Consider the following 23,058-nt stretch of genomic DNA (forward strand, 5'->3'; position numbering starts at 1 on the left):
GCAGTTTTCCTTTTTCCCCTTTGTTTCCGAGCAGGAAAACAATATTCAGGGTAGATAAACCTGATAACGTCAAAAACCCTATTTAGTCTCTTTTTCCCTCGAGCGCCGAAGGCTACTGTCATAGCTTCGTCTTCGGCCCTCAAGTAGGCTCCAAGCAGTTCATCACATGTTGCCTCTATAGCATCCAACCAATCATCATTTGGATCATCAAACCGATCCCTAAATTGAAATGTGTACTTCAGATAGATCATGCCACTTTGGCTGGAGCCAGCGGTAGCTTCCTTCGGCATTTCCCATCCACTCGCAAGGGGCCATACTCTGTAAGCAATATGCTCTTGAGTCAAATCCCTTGTGCCGATGTAGGTGCATATAGTATTGAAAGCCGTCTAGCACGCTTGCACATCATTTTCGAGTGCGATTGAAGGTCTTCCGATGCCGAAGCGAGACCATATATGACGTTGAATGATGCCCCTTATATCCTCCCTCTGGTCTAGATCGTTTTTCACATAAAACCATTCCTGCATACAAGAGCCCGGCCACTTCTTCCGAAATGTAGGCACAGGGTAGCTGGTCCCAGAGTGGGGCACGAAGCTGTAGCAGCCGAAGTTATTGTGATAATGTTCTTTCCCAGTTGCTTTTGTCTGATAGGATAATTCGTGAATATTACAAAAGCACCTGGCATCTAGTTCCAACCCTTGGCTCCTCATGGCCCATATGAAAACCCCTACTTTAATAAAAGCCTCGGGGATAAGCTGATGAAGATATATTTTGAAAGTTTTCAAAACTTTGACCAACATCTTATGTAGTGGGAAACGATGCCCAACTTTCATGAAGCTTCTGAAAACCACCACCTCATTAGCTTCGGGAAGAGGAACAATGCTCTCCCCTCCGGCCCTTACAATAGAAATATCACGAAAGTATCTGTCTTTCATTGCTTCGATCTGCCCTTGCTTAATAGATGACTTTCCAAATACAACATGGCTTGGCCTCCATGGCCAGCCTTTGACTTCTTCATTTCCACTTTCTATGTCAAAATTTTCACTATCGCTGGAATTTTCAGATAACCCAGCCATCATCTCATTGGTGATTTTCTCCGTATTGGTCTTCTCCATAGCTTCGTAAAACCCGACCAGTGCAGGGTCAATGATCTTCTTATCCTTAGCCATTTAGATAGTGGTTGCGCAAATGCCGAAGCTCAAAAGGTAATCGAACTCGACAAAGCAAAGAAGATTAAAATGGCATGCACAGTACAAGCAGCTAGATAGGACGAAAAATACTCACGACGCAGGTCTCTATATATACACTCAGAGCCCCGCAGCGTGGTGGGTCCCACGACTCAGAATGATTCGCTATTCTAGCGAAAGGAAGGTGTTTTTTTGGACCTTCGGCTAAAGACATTCGTTCAAGTCGCAATGTAAATTTGTTACAAAGAAACAAATCAATATTGCGAGGGGCTACTATTGGGGGTCTTCCTCTTCTGAAGGTCCTCAAAAACGCGACTAACAATATGTTTTCAGTATGACATGGATCGTTACAGGGGGGCTTCGGCTTAAGGATGAAGGTTTTCTCTCGTGGTATGATGAAGATGTAGCCCGAAGGTAGTAAGAACGGATGACGAATCTATAGCCGAAGAGCTTCGGCTTGATTGCTAACAAAGACCAAGTATGATGATAACCGAAAAGGGATAAAGACTATTCAATCCTTAATGATTCGTGTTATGCATATAGGTGAATGTTAAGGGCATAAATGTACTTTTACTCGGGCTGTGTCTCATGCCTATAAATAGATGAACAGTAGCACCATACTGTTCACGCTAAATTGTAATCACTCTTTCGCGTCTTCACCTTCGAGCAAGCTGAATGCATTAATGTAATATTAGGCCATGTTTGGTTTCTTTATTCTAGAGACTAAAGTTTAGTTAGGGGACTAAAGTTTAGTTCCTAACATGCTTGATTCTAGGGACTAAAATTAGTAAGAATATACTAAATGACTCATAAGAAGACTAAAATAACCTTTAACGTTCTCCTGCTATTAGTACAATTGAACTAAATGAGGAACAAATGTGGAATTAATATGGTTTAGTCCCTTTTAGCCACATATTGAGGGACTAGGGACTAAATCAGTTTAGTCTCTGTTCCTACTGTTTGGTAATTTAGTAACTAAATGAGACTAAAATGGAGGGACTAATCTTTAGTCTCTCAAACGAGCCTTAATACTATCAACATTTATATATGTTTTATAATATATATATATATATATATATATATATATTGATGAGATACAATCATTATCTTCCTTATTTTACATTCTAATTCAAATATTTAATGATAAAGGTAAGTCTCTCGACCTTTGTCCGATATAATACTTTGAAGGACGAAAATTCATAATAATTAATAATTATGTTGTCTCGTTCTTGATCTACAACACTCAAGAACAAGAACAACACTTCTAATGTTTCGAATCCAAATTATAAAAAAAACAATGAAGGAAGGGACGGACGGCGCCGAGCATCCAAATCGCTTGATCTCTCGCCCCCGCGGCCCCACCGACTGACTGCCCTCCTCCCTTCGTCCATTAATTAATGGCCGCCACCAAGAACCCTCCAACCCCCACCTGACCTTCTCTTCCTCCCTCCCCCGACCGCCTGTCTGTCCTCCGCGCATCCGTTCTCTATCGAAAGGGAGGAGGAGGAGCGCGCGGGAGTGGGCTGGGGGCCCACCGATGCTGAGCTCGGCGTCCTCGGCCGGGGCGGCCATGGGGATGGGCGGCGGGTACCAACACCAGCCGCTGCCACTGCCGCAGCGCGGGGCGGCGGCCGCGGTCTTCACCGCCGCGCAGTGGGCGGAGCTGGAGCAGCAGGCGCTCATCTACAAGTACCTCATGGCCGGCGTCCCCGTCCCGCCCGATCTCCTCCGCCCCGCCCCCCACGCCGCCGCCTTCTCCTTCGCCAGCCCCGCCGCGTCGCCCTTCTACCATCACCACCACCACCACCCGTCCCGTAAGCTCCCCCCTTACCTCCATCCCCCTCTTTTTTTTTGTTCGGGAGAGAACAGTTGCATAGATCTTTTGCCCGCCATGCTTCTTACTGGGATTGGATTTGTCTGGTTGGGTATTGCCGCGATTTATCTCATCGAGTGATTCATTAAGCATGCGCTGCCTAGCATCTCGGCATCTGCCTAATGTTCGAGTGGGGTGGATCTTTGTCACCTCCTCACCCGCTTGCTCGCGCAATGGGATGGGGATTCTTTATTATTCAAACTTTTAAACAAAACAAAGTGGGAGAAAGCATCTTCGCATTGGGTTGGTCAAATGTTCATGTGCTTTTTGATCTGCCCCAGTAGCAAGTACACCATTTCATTATAATATATGTATATACTATGGTTTGTTTCCCTTCTGCAGTGAGTTACTACGCCTACTACGGGAAGAAGCTGGACCCGGAGCCGTGGCGGTGCCGCCGCACCGACGGCAAGAAGTGGCGGTGCTCCAAGGAGGCGCACCCCGACTCCAAGTACTGCGAGCGCCACATGCACCGTGGCCGCAACCGTTCAAGAAAGCCTGTGGAATCCAAGACCGCCTCCTCGCCGCCCCAGCTGTCCACCGTCGTCACCACCACCACCACCCGGGAGGCCGCCGCCGCGACGCCCCTTGAGTCCCTCGCGGGGGCGGGGGGTAAGGCTCACGGCCTGTCCCTCGGCGGCGGGGCTGGCTCGTCGCACCTCAGCGTCGACGCTTCGAACGCTCACTTTCGCTATGGCAGCAAGTATGGTTACATTCGCAGTTCCCTTTTTTGTGGTTCTAGCTGTTGTTGCTATCGAATGGCCATGATGCTATAGTTTTCGTTGGTTCTACACTATTATCGCAAAAGGAGAATCACACCGACTCACTCACTCTTCAACGGCAAATGCACTTCTGCCACTGGCTTCTTGCAGTATTAGCCCTTCTACTGTACAATATAGAAATCTTTTGCAGTTCTGTTGTATTAAGTGAACTGCCGTGCCTGGTATGCCCTGGGCCCTGGCTGCTTCTGCTATCTTAGATGTCTATAAAATTTTATATATTTGCATGCTCTGAACAACTTGGGCTGGCGGATGCCCATGTCCATGCCGCTACACAACTTAGGTCTGTACTAGTGTTTCAAACAGATTTTCTTATTGGCCCCCTATTTTGTACTCCGTTTCTTTCGGATTCATTGTTTTTGTGGGTTTGAATTTCTATAAGGATTTGCGCATCAAATATTGATATGACTTCAAGACAATATTGCAGTTCATGTCCTGAATTTGCATCCTGAGCTTGATTTTCTGTCGAGTTGACTTTAATAGCTATTTATTTGTCACTTGTACATCTATTCCACTTCATACCAAACAAACCCACCATGTCTTGCCGGTTCCTGTAGGCAGAAATATGACACTAGATAGACTCCAAAGCTATAGTGCCAGGCTGACAAGTGTTCTGTCAGTTCATAATACTTTCGTTGGCAACTTGTGATTGTCACATACTATCCATAACTAATTGACTGTGCAGGTACCCTCTTGGAGCTAAATCCGATGCTGGCGAGCTGAGCTTCTTCTCAGGAGCACCAGGGAACTCCAGGGGCTTCACCATTGATTCTCCAGCAGATAACTCTTGGCACTCCCTGCCATCCAACGTGCCCCCGTTTACACTGTCCAAGGGCAGAGACTCTGGCCTCCTGCCCGGTGCCTACTCCTACTCCCACATTGAACCACCGCAGGTGCTCGGCCAGGTCACCATCGCCTCGCTGTCACAGGACCAGGAGCGCCACCAGTCGTCGTTCAGCAGCGGCGGGGCCGGCGCTGGTGGATTGCTGGGGAGCGTGAAGCAGGAGAACCAGCCGCTGAGGCCCTTCTTCGACGAGTGGCCTGGGACGCGGGACTCGTGGTCGGAGATGGACGACGCGAGGTCCAGTAGGACCTCCTTCTCGACGACCCAGCTCTCCATCTCCATTCCGATGCCCAGATGTGAGTTGTTTCATACTGATCTCATCTTAGGAACCCGCAGTCCTTCTGTGTGCTTCCCCAATCGTGCTTGGATGTGTTCTGATGACAGCAGCAATCACAATTGTTTCTGCAGGTGATTGAGAACGAAGCTCGTGCGCGGCCAGTAGGTGGCGTTGTCGCATGACGCGCACCCAGCATCGCGCTCGCTGCTAGCGAGCCACCGTCACCCGGTGATTGATGCCCTCATCCTAGCTATTTGTTTCGCTGAATCGCATTAAGAACAGAACTCTATGTAAGAGCAGGATCCTTCCTCATGTATCAATGGGGGCAATGAACTCCATTCTGTTTCTATGGTTGTAGTACCGACCATGCTTTGTATTTGTTGTACCCAGACCGAGAATGAAAACCGCCCAGTCGTCAGGCGTTGTCGTCGCTGCATCAGATGATCCAAGTGTATTGTGTGCTTTCCAGGCTGTGTAAGATCTGATGGCGAATCTGTTACTGCAGTGTAGGTGTGTAGCATCTGTGGTATGGTACCTTTTGTTGTGCTACTGGATCTGGATTGATGCAAAATCTGGTGCTGCCGTAGGCCCCTCTTCCTTTTCTCTACTGCTATAATAATAATACATCTTTTTTTTATGATAGGAAAAGAAATGAGAAGAACAGAAAAAAGATGCCCCCTTTGTTTTTGCTCGCACGAATTCAACACGGATGCGACGCTTCTGATGCGCTCGTTATCTCCTGCCTTTAATATAGTACATGCTTCGTTCATTTTAGAGAAAGTTTAACAATATAATCATCATTTTAGAGAAAGTTTAACAATAATAGTCTACACCGAGCTGTATAAAATTATCACGTCACATATATCCAACCAAAAAGGCTAGTCATATGAGAATGCATGCTATATATTTAATGTTTGACATATTTACTTTGTTGAAGTTTGTGAGCGACCCGCTTTTAGCTAGTTATTAGTGAGCAATCCCTTTTATTCTCTCTATTTTTATCTTTTTTATGTTACTGTGGCATGTTTTTATAACCCATCTATATCATTTTAATATATTTTATAGAGACTGTCACTGCGACCCTAGAGAGACGCGTCCTGGTGGTGGTGAGGGCGGGGTGGCGAGACGGACGGCGCCGCAGGGAGCAGTGCTCGTGGAATTGGGTTAGGGAGTGTGTCCTTTACTAAAATTAGTTTTATTAATTAACACCTGCGGTAAATAAGTATAACAAACAGGAGCTCCTGATCTAAAAGGACAAAACAATAAATAAAAGAAAAGAGGCGAGCCGCACCGCACCGCACGTGAGCCTCCTGAATTGAAAAGGAGCGGACGTGGGGGGACGGGACATGGTCAAAGGCCTGCAGCGGTGTGATTGTGAATGAAAGAAGGGGGGGCAGGGCATGGTTCATCTTTCCCTTCACATGATCACATCCTCCCGATCATTTGAACCGGTGGTTTCCTTTTGGATGCTGTCTGGTTTGCCCTTTCATTTTTTACGTCCCGATTTCGATAGCCTAGTCCTGGGCCTGGCCACATGCAGTTTTTTTCTTCTTTTTCCAGACAATTTCAGCCCAGGCCAAACAAGCCCGAAGAGATTTCAGCCCAGGCTCGTGACCAAAAAAGCCCGAATAGATTGTAGACTCGAAACTTTTTCCAAAAATGTACCATATATATATACATACCATAGGAAGAGATAGAAATTAGAAAGGATAGAGTCCGGGCAGGCAGCCATCTCCGTCTTCTCCGCGCTCTCCATCCTCGGCGGGCGGGTGGGAGGGGCGAGTCGACGACCAGCACGCGCGCGCGTCCAGCGCAACCGCGTCACGGAACCCTAGCGTCGCCTCGTTCGCTGCCCAACTCTCCTCCAGACTCCAGTGCACAGGTCTCCATCACGGGGAATTCTCATATAGCAAGTCGTCGTCCTCGTCCTCGTCCTCGTCCTCTCCTCCGGTGGGTGGATCGGCCATCGCGCCGGGCCGGGCGGGCATACCTACGTACACACTCCCCGGTTCCCGTCCCCGTCCCCGTCCCGCATTCGATTGGTTCCTTCGTCTTCGTCTGCCGGTAAGGAATTCAATTCCCGGATGGGTTTTCTACGATCGAGTGCGCTTCGGTCTTCGTCTGCTTGTTTTGTTATACTCTGCTTGCTCTGAGGTCTCAGCTAGTCCCTCAGCTACCGCACCCAAATCCAAATCCTGCCTGCTGGGATGGATGGACTGCCGTCCAAGCAACAAAATTTGTTGCGGATCTGTTCCTTCGGAGGTGGGACTTTTTTTTGTCCCGGCTTCACCGATTCTTCTCGCTGCTGGGGCGGGACTGCGGCTTTCTGGATCTAATTCGGCGTTCCTCGATGCCGAGGATCACGGGGATGGACGAGATTGTGTGCTAATCCTAGCCTGGCGCACTAGATAAACCAGCGTTAGGTTGTCAGTTATGTGAATTATTAATCCATGGTGACGACTGACCAAGTTGCAAGCTGTTGGAGCAAGAAAAAAGCGCACTTGTCCCCGATATAGTGGGGGCCACGTGTTAGCAGCAAGGATATTCGGATAGGACAGGGATCCAGAAGAGAGGAAGAAGCGAGAACGCCGGCTAGAACGCCGTGGCGGCTGTAACTTGGAAGAGAAGACAAGTATCGTATATTTCTTACATGCCCTTCTCCAGGCAGCTCTCAGGTATTTATACTAGTTACTTTCGCTCAGCCCATTAACCCAGGACGGCCCACAAACTCTAGTATTCCTTCTCCTCACTCTCCCAGACGTGCGTGCTCCAGCGTCGGCCTTGGTTGCTGCAGTTGGCCCGGCTTCTTGATCTGTGTTGCTAACATTCCCTCCCGGTGGAAACGCTGATTGCCCCCAAACAGCGGCTTTAGGAAACTGCTGGCGCAAGTCTTGTAAATTCTCCCATGTAGCCAAAGCCTCCGGCATGTAGGACCAACGCACCAGCACCTGGGAACACGGATGTTGACCACGCATCACAGTACGGTACTGCAAAATCTTCTCAGGAACGCTGAAACCGTAGTCCTCAGTTGGCAATGAGGGAGATACAGTCAGACCAGCTCCAAGTGCCTTCTTCATTTGAGAAACATGAAACACAGGATGAATCCTTGAAGATGATGGCAGCTGCAATTTATAAGCGACAGTGCCGAGACGCTGCTCAATACGAAAGGGCCCGAAAAACTTGAAGGCCAATTTTTGGTGAGCCCGAGCAGCAACCGACGATTGTACATATGGCTGTAACTTCAGAAATACCCAATCTCCAACTGCAAATTGTCTCTCGGTGCGGCCCTTGTCGGCTTGGCGTTTCATACGCAGTTTAGCCCTCTCCAAATGTTGTCTAACCAAGGACGACATCAACTGCCGATCATGAAGCCAGGATGCAAGATCAGTAGAGTGCACATTAACTTCATCAGGAATACCAAAGTGGCGAGGACGACACCCATAAAGAGCCTCAAAAGGAGACATGCCAGTAGCTGAATGAGGAGAGGAGTTGTACCAAAACTGAGCCACAGCTAGCCATTGACTCCATTGAGTTGGACAGGCATGGACAAAACAGCGAAGAAAAGTTTCAAGACACTGATTAACTCGCTCGGTCTGTCCATCAGACTGTGGGTGGTACGCCGAACTCATACATAGCTGAACATCCGCCAAACGGAAGAGCTCCTGCCAGAGATGACTAAGAAATATCTTGTCACGATCTGAGACAATGGACTGGGGCAGCCCGTGATGTTTATAAATTTGGTCATGAAACAATCGAGCCACTAAGAGTGCAGTAAACGGGTGTCGCAATGGCAGGAAATTGGCGTACTTGGTGAAGGTGTCAACGACAACCAGAATGCATGTGTAAGTCTGAGATGGAGGTAAGGCTTCAATAAAATCCAATGAAATCATCTGCCATAAAGAAGTGGAAACAGGTAGGGGTTGCAACAGGCCTGGCAACTTGGAGCGATCAGCTTTGGCCTGCTGACAGACAGTGCAGTGACTGACAAATTTCTGCACAGTCTCCTTCATTCCCTTCCAAGCAAACATCTGCTTGAGACGGGCATAAGTAACAGGTATGCCTGAATGACCTCCGATAGCTGAAGAATGAAATGCAGTTAACAATCTGGACTGTAATTCTGGCGAAGCACCAACCCATATACGATTTTTATAGCGAAGCAACCCATCCTGCCAAGTATAATGTGGCACAGCAGAAGGATCAATGACTAGTTTGGCAATTAAATTTGTAGCTACTGTATCTTGTGCATAAGAATTAACCACATCAGTCACCCATTTTGGTATACAGGAAGATAAGGCCAGACAAGAAGACACCACTCCAGGGTGCCTAGAAAGAGCGTCAGCAGCACTGTTATCTACCCCTTTTTTGAATACAATCCGGTATTGAAGTCCTAACAGTTTGGTGAACATTTTCTTTTGCCACGAAGTGTGAAGTCTTTGTTCATCCAACTGAGCCAAACTTCGGTGATCAGTGAAAATCTGAAATTCCTTCAACTGGAGGTAGTGACGCCAGTGATCGACAGCCGTGATAATAGCGAGATACTCTTTCTCATAAGTGGACAAGCCTTGTGACTTAGGACCAAGTGCTTTGCTCAGATAAGCTATAGGGTGCCCGGACTGCATCAGTACTGCACCAATACCAACCTGACTAGCATCAGTCTCCAAACAAAAAGGTTGTGAAAAATCCGGTAGTGCCAACACCGGTGCTGAAACAAGAGCTGTCTTAAGAGCTTGGAAAGCAGTCTCATGAGATGACGTCCATACAAACAAAACCCCTTTTTTAAGCAGTGCTGTCAGCGGTTTTGCCAGGATACCGAAATGCTTGACAAAACGACGGTAGTACCCTGCCAGCCCAAGGAAACTACGCAATTCTTTGAGATTATTAGGGGAAGCCCATTGAGCAACAGCTGTGATCTTCTCAGGGTCAGTTCCAACACCTGCAGCTGATATAACATGTCCCAAATACGATAATTCCGGTTGGGCAAAAACACACTTAGAAAGCTTGATCTGCCAACGATCCCGGCGCAACAACTCCAGCACCGACCTCACATGGTGACAATGTTCTTCAAAATTGGCACTGTAAATTAGAATGTCGTCAAAGAATACCAAGACACAGCGGCGCAATAAGGGCGCTAGTGTGGCATGCATAGCCCGTTGAAAGGTAGCTGGTGCCCCAGTCAATCCAAATGCCATAACCCGAAATTCATAGTGGCCGGAGTGAGTTTGAAAGGCAGTTTTATGTGTATCATCTGGTTGCAGGAGGATTTGATGATAACCGGCTGTGAGGTCCAAACTGGTGAAACATGAAGCATGGCCCAATTCATCCAGCAACTCCTCAATGACTGGCACCGGAAAGATAGACTTCTTTGTAATGGCATTCAACTGTCGAAAATCCACACAAAAACGCCAGGATTTATCCTTCTTTTTTACTAACAAAACAGATGATGAGAACGGGCTTGAACTGTGCTGAATAATGCCGGACTCCAACATTACTGCTACCTGACGCTCAATTTCATCCTTGATCGCTGGAGGATAGCGATAGGGGCGAATCTGAAATGGTGAAGCTCCTTGGATTAAAGGAATTGCATGGTCACAATTTCTCGATGGTGGCAGACCTTCAGGAGGTTCAAAGACACTGGCATATTCAGACAATAGCTGGAACATGGGCTCCGGTAAATTCAGTTCAGACAGTGACTGAGGAACAGACTGAGCCATTGCTACTTCGACCACTGAACCAGGAGGCAACGAAGCCGATAAACCATGTAACAAAGCTGAAGAACCTTGATATGGAATGAGCATCCACTTATGGAGCCAATGCACCTTCATAGGACTGTGTTCAGATAACCAATCCATGCCCACAATTACATCATACGCAGTTATATCCAAGACTCTGAAATTGGTTGTAAAAAGGCACTGCTGCACAGACCACTGAGTTGCTGTTATTTGCCGAGAACACTGCAACCGTCCACCATCAGCTACACGAACAGCCACTGGACTAGAGAGCTCAGACACACCTGACAACCCCGATGCAACCGACGAAGACACAAAGGAATGTGAACTTCCAGAGTCAACTAATATCAACACAGCAAGACCCTGAAGAGTGCCGTGAAATGTCATTGTATGAGATGATTCCAGACCACGCACTGCAGCAACTGAAACAGCCACAAACAATTGATCTTCAGTAGACACCTCCTGCTCTGGTGTAACCAATGTCTCCCCATCTTCAGTTGAACATAAATCCCAAACTTCCTGGATAGCCTGCAGCTGAACCGTGGGAGGACATTGATGATTCCTCGACCACTTCTCCGCACAACGCTGACACAATCCGCGCGCACGCCGATATGCACGCAGTGCTGCCAACTTATCCTCCACAGCACGCGGTCGAGGGGCCTCGACACGCTTGTCCTCTTCAGCTACCATCCCAGGATGACCTGGCCGTGGTGGCAGGGGCAACGGCATTGGCCCTTTGCCAAACGGCTTACTGGTCATGGCAAAATCAGCACGACGAAGATCCGGTCGTTTGGACGCACCAGCCACCTCTTCCTGCAATAACGCGAGCACGCAAGCAGTATCCAAGGAAGACGGACGATGGACAAAAACAGATGCACGAATATCTTCCCGTAAGCCATCCACAAAACGCTGCACAAAATACATGGGATCCAGCTGCCTACCATAAGCATTCAAATTATCCACTAAAGCCATGAAGTGTTCCACATACTCGGAGACTGTAGCAGTCTGACGAATACGGAACAACTTACGAATGAAATACTCATGCTCATCCTTGCCAAAACGCTCTAACATACCACGACAAAAATCAGTCCATGACACATTCGGACAGTGATCTCCCAACGATGAAAACCAGCGACCAGCTGCCCCTGAAAGGTGCATGGATGCCACCTTAACCCACATCTGAGGTTCAACACTGTACATATCAAAGTAGTCCTGAGCACGACGGATCCATAGCTTAGGGTTTTCACCATCAAATGAGGGAAAATTAAGCTGAGGTAAGCGACCCCGAACCGCCCCCCCACCAACACCGGGATGTGACTGTTCCCAGCGATTACCGACGCACTCCATAGATTTTGACTCCATGCCAGTAAATTGAGGAACCGGTGGTAAGGGCAGACACATACCCTTGACCGGGGGATGAAGAAGGGTGGTGACCGACCCAAATTCACCCTCCCGGTTATGGTTGTTGACGCGGTGCCCGTGGGGCGATGTGGCTGGCGATCCGGCAGATGGGCGCCCAGCAGCCGTAGGAGAAGGCGCGAAGATCGCCGCCGAAGGTGAAGGAGCGAGAATCCCTTCCACGGAGGTTGGCTTGTCCACAACGGCACGCTCCCAGTACCGTGAAACCTTGCCCACCTCCAGCTTCAGGTCATCGACAACTCCTTCCAGTCCTTGACGCCAATCCTCGAACACGTTAGACGCTGTCTCCAGCGCCACAACGCGATCGACCTGGCCTCTAGTGAACTCCGCGAACGTCGCCTCCCAACGCGATTCCTGCTCGGACACTCGCCGATCCCACTTGGCGTCGTGATCCGCAAAGCGCCGAGCGATCTCATCCAAAATGATCTGAGTTTCTGGATTCATCAGTACTTGACGCCGACGAAGACGAGTGAAGTGGCTATGAAGAGCAGAGGAATCCAGCGCGAGAAGAGATTCAAGATCGCTGAATCTGATACCACTGTTAGCAGCAAGGATATTCGGATAGGACAGGGATCCAGAAGAGAGGAAGAAGCGAGAACGCCGGCTAGAACGCCGTGGCGGCTGTAACTTGGAAGAGAAGACAAGTATCGTATATTTCTTACATGCCCTTCTCCAGGCAGCTCTCAGGTATTTATACTAGTTACTTTCGCTCAGCCCATTAACCCAGGACGGCCCACAAACTCTAGTATTCCTTCTCCTCACTCTCCCAGACGTGCGTGCTCCAGCGTCGGCCTTGGTTGCTGCAGTTGGCCCGGCTTCTTGATCTGTGTTGCTAACACCACGCCGCGTCCTTTCTCCTCCTCCAGATTTCCGCGTGGAAGTGAAAGCAAAAAATGACGATAGGGTTTGTAAAAAAACCCTGCGGTGGCCTGCCACATGCTTTTCTGCCGCCCGTTTTTTCTTGTATGATATGGAGAGAGAGAGAGAGAGAGAGAGAGAGAGAGAGAGAGAGAGAGAGACTCATCTCTTGGCTCTTTTCCTGGTCCAGACCAGCTTCTTTACAGCCTGCAGCAGCATGGGGACCTTTGTTGATTTCTTGTCATGACTTGGTGTTGTACACCCGTGGGTGTCTGTACAGCTGTACTGAGTAAAATTGCAGTCACTTTATGGATTGTAGTGAGGAAAGTCACACCAATTATTTACATCTTGTGCATTGTTCATGCTGTATATTTTGCCTGGATCCATGGATAAACTTATTCAGGTAGCATGTACTTATCCTGTTGTCAACAAAAAAAGATAAACATTTTTTAAAAAATATATATATACTTCTGGAAAAAAAACTGAACTAGCTGTTCATAAACTGTCTATTGGCGGTGGTACTTGTGAAGATAACTCTTATCTTTTGTTTCTCTGTTTGTATTATTTGAATTCAGATTATCAGAATGCCTCGAGGACAAGGCTCTTCTGTGTCAACCCGTGAGAATCCCAAAGTTGATCGGGCAACTGATTCAAATGATGACAGCCGCAAGAATAGGAGGGGTGCTTATTTGCTACTGGGATTGCTGATAGTGTTCCTTCATGGATCATGGTCTGTTTATCAGATCCAGTTTGGAAGCCTTCCTTTGCCCCTTGATGCTGAGCAGGCTGGAAAGAGGGGTTTCTCGGAAGCTTCGGCGCTGAAGCATGTAAAGTATTTGACAGGCTTGGGTCCTCACCCAGTCGGTTCAGATCCCCTCGATCATGCTATTCAGGTTGCTCATTCGTGCAGCCTACTTTCACAGTTTTAACACTTGCGATCTTCTAGTTTCTACAGCATAGAATTAGTTTCATTAAGCCCACCATGAAATATGTCTTAATTGTGCCTTTTGTTTAGTTTTGTAGATGTTAATAGATTTTTCTATGAGTTTGATCAAAATTAGAGTAGTTAATGGCTGCTAGGCTGCTGCGAATCCAGTAACAAGAAAATCCAAATTGAAGTTACGATTCATCCATTTAATTCTTCTTGTCTCTTTTTTACATGTTCATGATTTGCCATTTTCTTTCTTACCCACAATAGTGTTGTCTATGCACCATAATACATGGTAATTAACATTAGTGAAGCTGAGTCTTTTTTTTTGTTGAACTCTGTATCCTATCCTATTTTGACATGCCCATGGTGTAGTATGTATATGCAGTAGCAGAAAAAATAAAGAAGACAGCTCATTGGGAGGTTGATGTTCAATTGGAGTTGTTTCACACAGATATAGGCGCAAATCGTCTATCTGGTGGTCTTTTCAAGGGAAAGACTCTCTTGTATTCAGACTTAAAGCATGTGCTATTGAGAGTTACTCCCAAATATTTACCAGAAGCTGAGGAAAACTTGATTCTGGTTTCTTCTCATATTGACACTGTTTCGACAACGTAAGGCTCAATACCCTCTTCATTAATATGTAGGAAAGAAATTAACAACAATTAACTTGGCATTGACTATTGGTGTGAGTTCAAGAGTATCTAATGAGAAGACATTTACAATATGTTTCGAAGGAACCATACGAATAATGTGTGTGACATGGGTTGTATGGGCTACTGCCCAACTTTTTTCTTCTTAATATAATGATGGGCAACTCTCCTGCGCATTCGAGAAAAAAATATTGTATGATTGACAGTGTTATATTTTTACCTGGTTGTTCCGTTTCACTAATAATTTAGATAGCTATCCATATGGGCATTGTGATAAGTGATAACAGTAACACATAAAATTATTTATTTTTCTTTGTACTAGTAGGTCTAATTGTAGTGACATCCACATGTTTTGTCCATTCTTTTTCAGATATTAAATGTGTTCTTGAATTTTCAGGGAAGGAGCTGGAGATTGCAGTTCATGTGTGGGAGTCATGTTAGAGCTTGCACGGGGAGTGGCCCAGTGGGCACATGGGTTTAAGAGTGGTATCTTGTTTTTATTTAATACTGGAGAAGAAGAGGGTCTTGATGGCGCCCATAGTTTTATAACTCAGGTTAGTATCTTTAAAGTTCATTTACATATTACACATATGCGCTGTAAGATTACCTTAGCTACCACCTGTTCCATGTCTAGCAAACTTCTCACTCCTAAATTGTCACACTGTGTCAATGAATACATTCAGTAGGCATTGGTATTCGTGAATGCCTTGTTTTGGGGGCTGCAGAAATTTTGGCAGGGGTCTGCATTGATAGTTGCCTTGTTATAAGGGTTATAATGCTAGTGTTTCCCATAATTCAGCACTTGCAGGAGTAGAGCACATGAGATCGAATAAGTACGTACTACTCTGGATGTTACCTTGCCTCAAAATCTGCATATTCTAATCCATTTCTCTTTCTTGTCCCCAACTTGTTCACTAAATGAGTGCCTTTACCTTCCATTAGTGTAGTAAACAGTCCCCTCATGACACTTAAAGTGTAATAAAATTGGGCAATTGGCCAAATGTAATGCTATTATTTTAAACAAGTCATTGAAAGCCATGTGTCACATTCACGCTATCACCATGGGTGCTATATGTAATTTCCTGTTTGCTAATGTTAACTTTCATGCAGCACCACTGGAGAAATTCAGTAATATTTGCGGTTGATCTGGAAGCTATGGGTATCAGTGGGAAATCCACACTCTTCCAGGTCTGTTTTGGTTCTGTGATATTCCCCATTTGGATGTTGATATTATATTTGTACTTGCATCTGTACCAAACTATCAATGGTTTAGACTCCTGGTGTTTTAAATTTTCTTTCTTGCTGACTGTGTAATCCTAAAAAAAGGTTTTCCTGGGAAATTGGGCAAATGGGAGGTTTAGGTAGATTTGCACATGGAAGAAAATAAGAAAAATATAATCATGAAGGTGTATGTGCCTACTTTGGTTTATAGCTATTCTTTGTTTTGAGTGCTGTAGATTACAATTCATTTTTTTTCCTCGAACACGCAAGAGACATGCACATCATTTCATTAAGGGAGGAAAAAAAGATCCAAAATGGTTCAGTATTACAATTCAATTTTGATCAACTTACAATCAAAATGAGAATTGCACTCTTAGCCTAAAGTTTTAAATGTATGACAGGGTACTGACCATTGGGCATTGGAAAGCTTTGCAGCTGTAGCCAAATACCCATCTGCTCAGATAGCTTCACAGGTAGCATCTCCCTCCCTCCAGCTTTCATGTGTTCACTTCTTTTTCCCATCTGGACAAATTTTGCTCCAATTTTGTTGTTTTTTTGGGTTCAATGTGCATGGTCATGTTTGAGTTAACTGAAATATAACAGCACAAAGCATTTGTTAATTTTCACTTGTCCTGTTTGATTATAAAACAAACTATTAATAAATTAGCTATATACAATTGCTTGCTAGCCTCAAACCAACGTATTTGGTGCTAAAAATGAGCATGAAGAAAAAGGGATTTTTTTTGTTGCTTTGGTGAAAGTAGTTCCAGATCTGTCAGTTTGGTGCTGCACATTGTTATCCTAGGGGATTGATGTTTTGTAATTGCAGGATGTTTTTAGTTCTGGCGCAATAAAATCTGCTACTGATTTTCAAATATATGAGGAAGTTGGCCGTCTTCCTGGACTTGATTTTGCATATACCGATACAACATCTGTGTATCATACGAAGGTTGGTTCTATTGGCTTATCATTATTAATGCCAATCTTATCTAAGTTTTTTCTCTTCCACATTTTTATGGCTCCATACAGATATAAGGTTGTTGATAAAAGTTCTGACATATTGTCCATTGATAATTCTTTGTGTATTTCTGTTTTTAAAAATTGGAGTATTTTTTTTTACGAAGCCTCACTCAATGACTAAGCTTCTTTAACAATGTTGCTTGATGAACGTTAAGACTTCAAACTGAAATATTTCTTTGAAATCGCAAGTATTAACTGGGCTGTTTAATTCTAGAAGATATATGATGTGGCAGTGTTGACGTTCGAGGGTAAACTTGCTCTTGATCAGCAAGCTTTATCAGCTTATGAGCTGCTAAGTTACTCTTGCATTGCATATAGGCATACACATTGGAAACATCGGAACCACAGCATTTTCGATAGCTGCGTCCTTTTTTTGAGCCAGGAATACAGCAGGGTACCCCCACTGTAATAGCTGCGTCCCTGACAACCGAGTGGTGCTACAGGAGGTTAGCCAGCAGGCACTGTTGCGTGTTCTGTCCAGTGGGAGATTTTGGGGTAGGGAGATGGATATGGCTTGCCCTATCTTTCAAGGTCACGAATGTGTTAAAAAACTAACCCTTGCCATGTAATTGGCTTGTAATCGGATTCTTTTTCTATCTTAATGCAATGATTCGCAGTTCTCCTGCGTGTTCAAGGAAAAAACTACTAGTTAAGCAAAAGATTAACAAAATGAGTGATATCTAATTATTTGAATGCTTCAAGATTAGAATTTTATGTGATGCTGTAGCACAAAAGTCATGTAACAATAGATTTGGAGTGGAACATGGCCTTGATTAGTATGGTAAAATTATTACAGGGTCAAAAGAATATTTCATGATCCATTTTGTTGAATCCTAAGCATGTTAACTGCTGGTTTGTGATTGTTTCTATTATCACTTTGTAGAATGACAAGATGGCGCTTCTGAAACCAGGGTCTCTTCAGCATATTGGAGATAACATGCTTGCTTTCCTACTCCATTCTGCAGCATCTCCAAAATTTTTGAAAGATGCACAACAAAGGAAGCAAGGAAAGACAGAGCAGGATAGAGCTGTTTACTTCGATATCCTGGTATTGCAGTAAATTCTTTCCCCATTATGTTCTGCCAATGATCTTGATTGTGTGTCATGAAATCTGTCTTTGTTGGTTACTGGAAAATTTCACCAATTTTAGCTGAAACAGGACATTGTTAAAACTATTTAATTTAAATTTTGTGTAGTTCATATTGCAGTCAACTTATGTTTCCCTGCTTCCTGCTTATGTGTTCAATCTTGCAGGGAAAGTACATGGTGGTCTATCCGCTGCGACTTGCTACCATGTTTCACAACTCAATCATATTGCAGTCACTTCTAATATGGGGAACATCATTGCTTATGGGTGGACACCCTGCACTGGTGTCCTTTGCAATATCATGTTTGAGCATCATTCTAATGTGGATATTTTCTATCTGCTTACCAGTTGTGGTAGCATTTGCTCTGCCCTATATGTGTCCGTTTCCTATTCCATATGTTGCAAATCCATGGTTAACTATTGGCTTATTTGGTTCACCTGCACTGCTTGGAGCATTTATTGGTCAGCATATTGGATTTATTCTCCTGAAGAGGCATCTTCGACGCGTGCATTCCAAAGCAAAAACAGGCATAACTCCTAGCATGATAGAAAATGTTACTGACCTGGAAGCTGAGAGGTGGATTTTTAAATCTGGTTTTGTCCAGTGGTTAATAGCTCTGATACTAGGAACATATTTCAAGGTTGGATCATCGTATATAGCACTCATCTGGCTTGTTTCTCCTGCTTTTGCATGTAAGTTGCTGATACTATCTATGGTAATAGCTTGATTTCACCTTGAGTATTTATGGCTGTTGTTTATTTCTAGATGGTTTTTTGGAAGCTACTCTCTCCCCTGTTCGGCTACCTAAACAGCTTAAGGTTGTCACGTTGGTTGTGGGTTTGGTTGCACCAGTTGTGTCTTCTGCTGGTTTGGCTGTTCGTATGGCGGATGTAATTGTTGGAAGTATAGTACGTATTGACAGGTAATATGTCGACATCTCGCAGTTCATCTTCTCTTTTGATGTTCTTTGAAACATGAAAGTCTGCTATCTAAAGCAACTAAGCTTTTTTCTAATCCCATTTTGCATTGATACGCAGGAATCCTGGCGGACTACCAGACTGGCTTGGAAATGTAATAGTTTCGGTTGCCATTGCTGTTGTCGTTTGTTCCACGTTTGTGTATCTGCTTTCATACATTCATATCTCAGGTAAATCATGACATGCTAGATATAGCTACACTTCCTTTAATGCTAAAGTTATGTTCTCATTAGTATTTGTATTGTATTCTTGTTTGCTTTTATTTTTTACATTCCTCTTCCATTTAGAAATTAAATGGTTGCAATGTACAGCATTTTAAGTTTTGTTCTTCACTGCATAATCAGTAATCATGTAATGTATAAGTATTTGCACTGCCAACAGACACTTCTGTGTTCAGTCTTCTCAGGAAACCTGTTGATTTATAGTGCAGTTATGTAACTGGTGTATGTTAAATAGTCATAGTGTCGCATCTCCTGGTATTTCTTCATCTGCAGAAAAGGGTTCCTACCTTTTCTGTTTAATGTTCACTGTACTTCCATCCAACCATGCTTTAGATTCTTAAACTAATTCACATTTTGTAGGTTTATATTTATGTACTCGTCTTCTCAGTTAACTTCCGAAAGCTTTTGTATAATGTTGTGCTTTTCTTAGGTGATAAAAGAATTCTGGGTTTGCTATTATCCTTATCCTTTGGTCTTTCAATTGCTTTGGCATCAAGTGGCATTGTGCCAGCATTTACGGAGGATGTCGCTCGATCTGTAAACGTAAGCACTTCTTATGCTACTGTTATACTACAGTGTCGCTAGCTGGGTTTATTAGAATATTTGTTTATGCATACATGTGAAATTTTGACGACAAATTTCTACCTTGGTACCCAAACCAAAACAAGCACTCACCAGTTACGTTTTGGTATTTGGGAACAATGCTAGTTGCACCATATCCTAACTGCATAGCAAAACTAGTTATCGATGGTTTGGATGCCATTCTATTTGTACAAGGCACATGATGAATTTTTTTGAGGGACTAGTTGGGAGTAAACCATATGTTGACCATGATTCCTTTTGTTTGGGGATAGCCACTACAACTTGATTGTTTGTTGCATATTTGAGTTCCTAAATGCCCGTTCATATCTCCTATGGAATCCTGCTTGCCTGGATTTATCACAATATCCCACTATGTGGCACTAAGCAAGATCATTGTAGTATCGATACCTAATCGATGGTATTAGCTCCTTTTTTTTTTGCGAAACAACATAATATAGTAACTCGACGATCTGTCTCTTCTTCTCAGGTTGTACATGTCGTCGATACCACAGGAGTACATGGCGGGCATATAGAACCAGTATCCTATATCTCTTTGTTTTCCAATACACCTGGAAAGCTGACGAATGAATTAGTGGACCTTGGAGGCGAAGAATTTTCTTGCGGAAGGAACATGACTACTGACTTGGTAACATTTACAGTGAAGTATGGCTGTTGGAGTTACAAAGAGAGCAGTACCGGATGGAGCAGGTCTGAGGTTCCTGTGCTCCTTGTAGAAAGTGATTCGGTTATAGGTGGTGCTCGACAGACAGTAGTATCAGTGGATACCAAGTCATCGACGCGTTGGACGCTTGGAATCAACAAAGATGGAATCGATGACTTCACAGTTCAAGGTGAGTTGAACCATTAAGTATCACAAATGGGTTCCAGACCAGACTACCAGTAAACTGCCTTTGAGCAAGCTTGAAAGTAAAATATGACTGTAGCTGGTTACCCTATCCACATCATCTGACATTTTTTCTTTTCTTCATGCGCTCTTTTTCAGTGGATTCGGAGAAGATAGTCCTACCTGGTGATAAGAGCGAGATAGATGGGTGGCATACAATCCAGTTTGCAGGGGGCAAGAACTCGCCGACGAAGTTCCAGCTGACGCTATACTGGTCGTCTAGCAAACCATCTGAGAGAGAAGCTAAACAAGCAGCGGACGCTCCTTTGCTGGTGAAACTAAGAACAGATGTGAATAGAGTCACACCGCAGGTGGCAAGGGTGGTGGAGAAGCTGCCACGGTGGTGCACGCCCTTCGGCAAGTCCACCTCTCCGTACACGCTAGCTTTCTTGACGGCCCTCCGTGTCGATATTTAGTCAGTCAGCAGCATTTGTTTCCCATACATAGGCGTCCAGTCCAGCACCTTTCGTTTTGAACTGTATTTTAGTTTGATAGTAGCAAGTTATAGGCCCATAGAATTGTACACAAAAGCTGCCAAGGGCGGTCTGGTGTAAACGTGCTTTGCACTTGCTCTAATTTGTCCTGTATCAAAGTTTCAGATTAGTTTGTGGTATTTGTGTGTACCATTCCTGCCCCCATCCTTCAAGCTACGTTTTCTGTGTCTTATGCTTAGGTTAATAATATAGCTAATAATAGGCTTTATCATGTTGCTATATCACGTATAGCCAACTAAAAATTAACTCATATAATAGCTCATACATGATATAACAAGCTCTGTGTTAGAGACAGTAGATTGATTATTGGGTTAACCCTAGAGGGTAGCTATATAGTCTTACATGGGCCTAGCCACATGGGCCTAACCATATACTCTAACACTCCCCCGCAGTCTGTACTTTCGTCGCAGCGGAGTTCACAGACTCGACTCAAAAGAAAGACGTACATTACACCATAGGATCCCCACAGCCGCAACTAGCCACCACTGATGTTGAGGCTGGAGCGGAACTCGGCGAAGGTCGAGGACGGAAGGCCCTTGGTGAATATATCAACAAATTGGGAGGTGGTCGGGACGTGGAGGACCCGAACAGCACCGGTGGCAACATAATCGCGAATGAAGTGTAGATCGATCTCTATATGCTTGGTCCGCTGGTGCTGCACTGGGTTGGTGGAGAGGTAGACCGTGCTGATGTTGTCATTGGTCGTGCGGATCATGCGCTCAACCTTGCCGTTCTGTGAGGAGGTATACGGGCAAGACATCCGCAACTGCATCCCGTGGGAGAGAAAGAAGTCGCGGGAGGTGGAGTTATCGAACTCCCGACCATTGTCACACTGTACGGCTTTAATGGTGAGGCCGAACTGAGTGGACACCCAGGCGAAAAAGTGGCGGAGGGCGGGGAAAGTCTCAGACTTGGCACGCAAAGGAAAAGTCCACACATAATGAGAAAAATCATCAAGCACCACAAGATAGTATTTGTAGCCTGACATACTGGTAATAGGTGAAGTCCACAAATCGCAGTGTACAAAATCAAAGGCATGAGTAGCATGCGAGGAAGAAGAAGAAAAAGGAAGACGAACATGGCGGCCTAACTGGCACGCATGACAAAGATGCTCATCATGTGATCTAGTACATGGGATAGTGGCACTACGAGTAAGCTACATCAAGGCATCACGTCCGGGGTGACCAAGACGACGATGCCAGGTGGTAGAAGACGTGGTGGCAGCAAAAACAGCAGCTGTGTCAGGTGACGAAGACGAAGAAGATGTGGCGTGCGGAAGCCGAAGGGTGTAGAGGAGGCCGGTGCTATCACATCTGAGGAGGAGGCACCGAGTTGCCGAGTCCTTCACAGTAAGACCAAAAGAGTCAAACTCGATAGAACAAGAATTATCAGCAGTAAAACGACGAATAGAAAGAAGATTGTGGATCAAAGAAGGAGCGACAAGAACATCGGGAATGCGAAAAGAGCCGGGAGGGCCGACGGCACCCACAGATGTGACAGGAAGTCACGAGCCATTCGCCACCATGATGGACGAAGGAAGAGAGGAAGAAGGAGGGCGGACAGAGGTGAGTATACCAGGGTCGAGAGTGGTGTGGTAGGTAGCACCGGTGTCTGCGATCCACTCGGGACCCAGCGGCGGAGTCAGAGTGAGAGTCTGGAAGGCAGCCAGGGCGGTCGCGTCCCAACCAACCAGCCCGCACGGAGAAGTAGCCGACGGCGTGGGCCACGACGAAGCGGCAGGCGACGAAGTCCAGGGCGACGAAGAGGCGAAGGCGAACCCCGGCGGTGAGGTGAACCCCGGCTGCGCACCAGCGAACATGGCCACCGGGGGACGAGCCGCAGAACCTGGCCCCTGGAACGACCACATGGAGATGCGCCGGACCATGGGTGGTGGAAAGTGGGCCAAGGCGCACCCTGCTGGGGTCCCGGTGCCGGTGCGTTGCCATGGGCACCACCGCCGGAACCACCGTCGCCGCCACCGCGGCCGCCACCTCGACCCACGCCGCTCAT

The 23,058-nt window shown here is 45.6% G+C and overlaps 2 protein-coding genes across 3 annotated transcripts; both read left to right on the forward strand.

The window, feature by feature from the left end:
• The first annotated feature begins 2,480 nt into the window (after window positions 1–2,480).
• LOC100125642 (uncharacterized) lies at window positions 2,481–5,560 on the forward strand. 2 transcript variants are annotated; one of them, NM_001112573.1, is given in 5 exon segments: window positions 2,659–2,998; window positions 3,400–3,760; window positions 4,522–4,694; window positions 4,772–4,976; window positions 5,089–5,108. In NM_001112573.1, coding segments are annotated over 4 exon segments (966 nt in total). In that variant the 5' UTR covers window positions 2,659–2,721; the 3' UTR covers window positions 4,927–4,976; window positions 5,089–5,108.
• A 1,114-nt stretch (window positions 5,561–6,674) lies between these two features.
• On the forward strand, window positions 6,675–21,093 carry LOC103638165 (endoplasmic reticulum metallopeptidase 1). Its single transcript, NM_001347987.1, has 14 exons — window positions 6,675–7,021; window positions 13,536–13,853; window positions 14,264–14,502; window positions 14,939–15,095; window positions 15,652–15,729; window positions 16,164–16,235; window positions 16,592–16,711; window positions 17,666–17,830; window positions 18,037–18,562; window positions 18,636–18,792; window positions 18,908–19,017; window positions 19,499–19,611; window positions 20,138–20,501; window positions 20,654–21,093. The coding sequence occupies exons 2-14, from the start codon at window positions 13,545–13,547 to the stop codon at window positions 20,968–20,970; spliced, it is 2,727 nt and encodes a 908-aa protein (NP_001334916.1). The 5' UTR covers window positions 6,675–7,021; window positions 13,536–13,544; the 3' UTR covers window positions 20,971–21,093.
• The last annotated feature ends 1,965 nt before the right edge of the window (window positions 21,094–23,058 follow it).

The sequence above is a fragment of the Zea mays genome, chromosome 9 (assembly GCF_902167145.1).
Source record: "Zea mays cultivar B73 chromosome 9, Zm-B73-REFERENCE-NAM-5.0, whole genome shotgun sequence".
NCBI classification, from domain to species: Eukaryota; Viridiplantae; Streptophyta; class Magnoliopsida; order Poales; family Poaceae; genus Zea; species Zea mays.

Excerpts from the sequence above, each read along its gene's own strand:
- LOC100125642 (XM_020543439.3), top strand. The coding sequence starts at position 2,722 with ATGCTGAGCTCGGCGTCCTCGGCCGGGGCGGCCATGGGGATGGGCGGC. Across the intron at positions 2,999-3,399 it reads CCACCACCACCACCCGTCCC|TGAGTTACTACGCCTACTAC; the intron begins GTAAGCTCCCCC and ends TCCCTTCTGCAG. Across the intron at positions 3,761-4,521 it reads CACTTTCGCTATGGCAGCAA|GTACCCTCTTGGAGCTAAAT; the intron begins GTATGGTTACAT and ends TTGACTGTGCAG.
- LOC103638165 (NM_001347987.1), top strand. The coding sequence starts at position 13,545 with ATGCCTCGAGGACAAGGCTCTTCTGTGTCAACCCGTGAGAATCCCAAA. Across the intron at positions 15,096-15,651 it reads CCCATAGTTTTATAACTCAG|CACCACTGGAGAAATTCAGT; the intron begins GTTAGTATCTTT and ends ACTTTCATGCAG. Across the intron at positions 18,793-18,907 it reads AGTATAGTACGTATTGACAG|GAATCCTGGCGGACTACCAG; the intron begins GTAATATGTCGA and ends ATTGATACGCAG.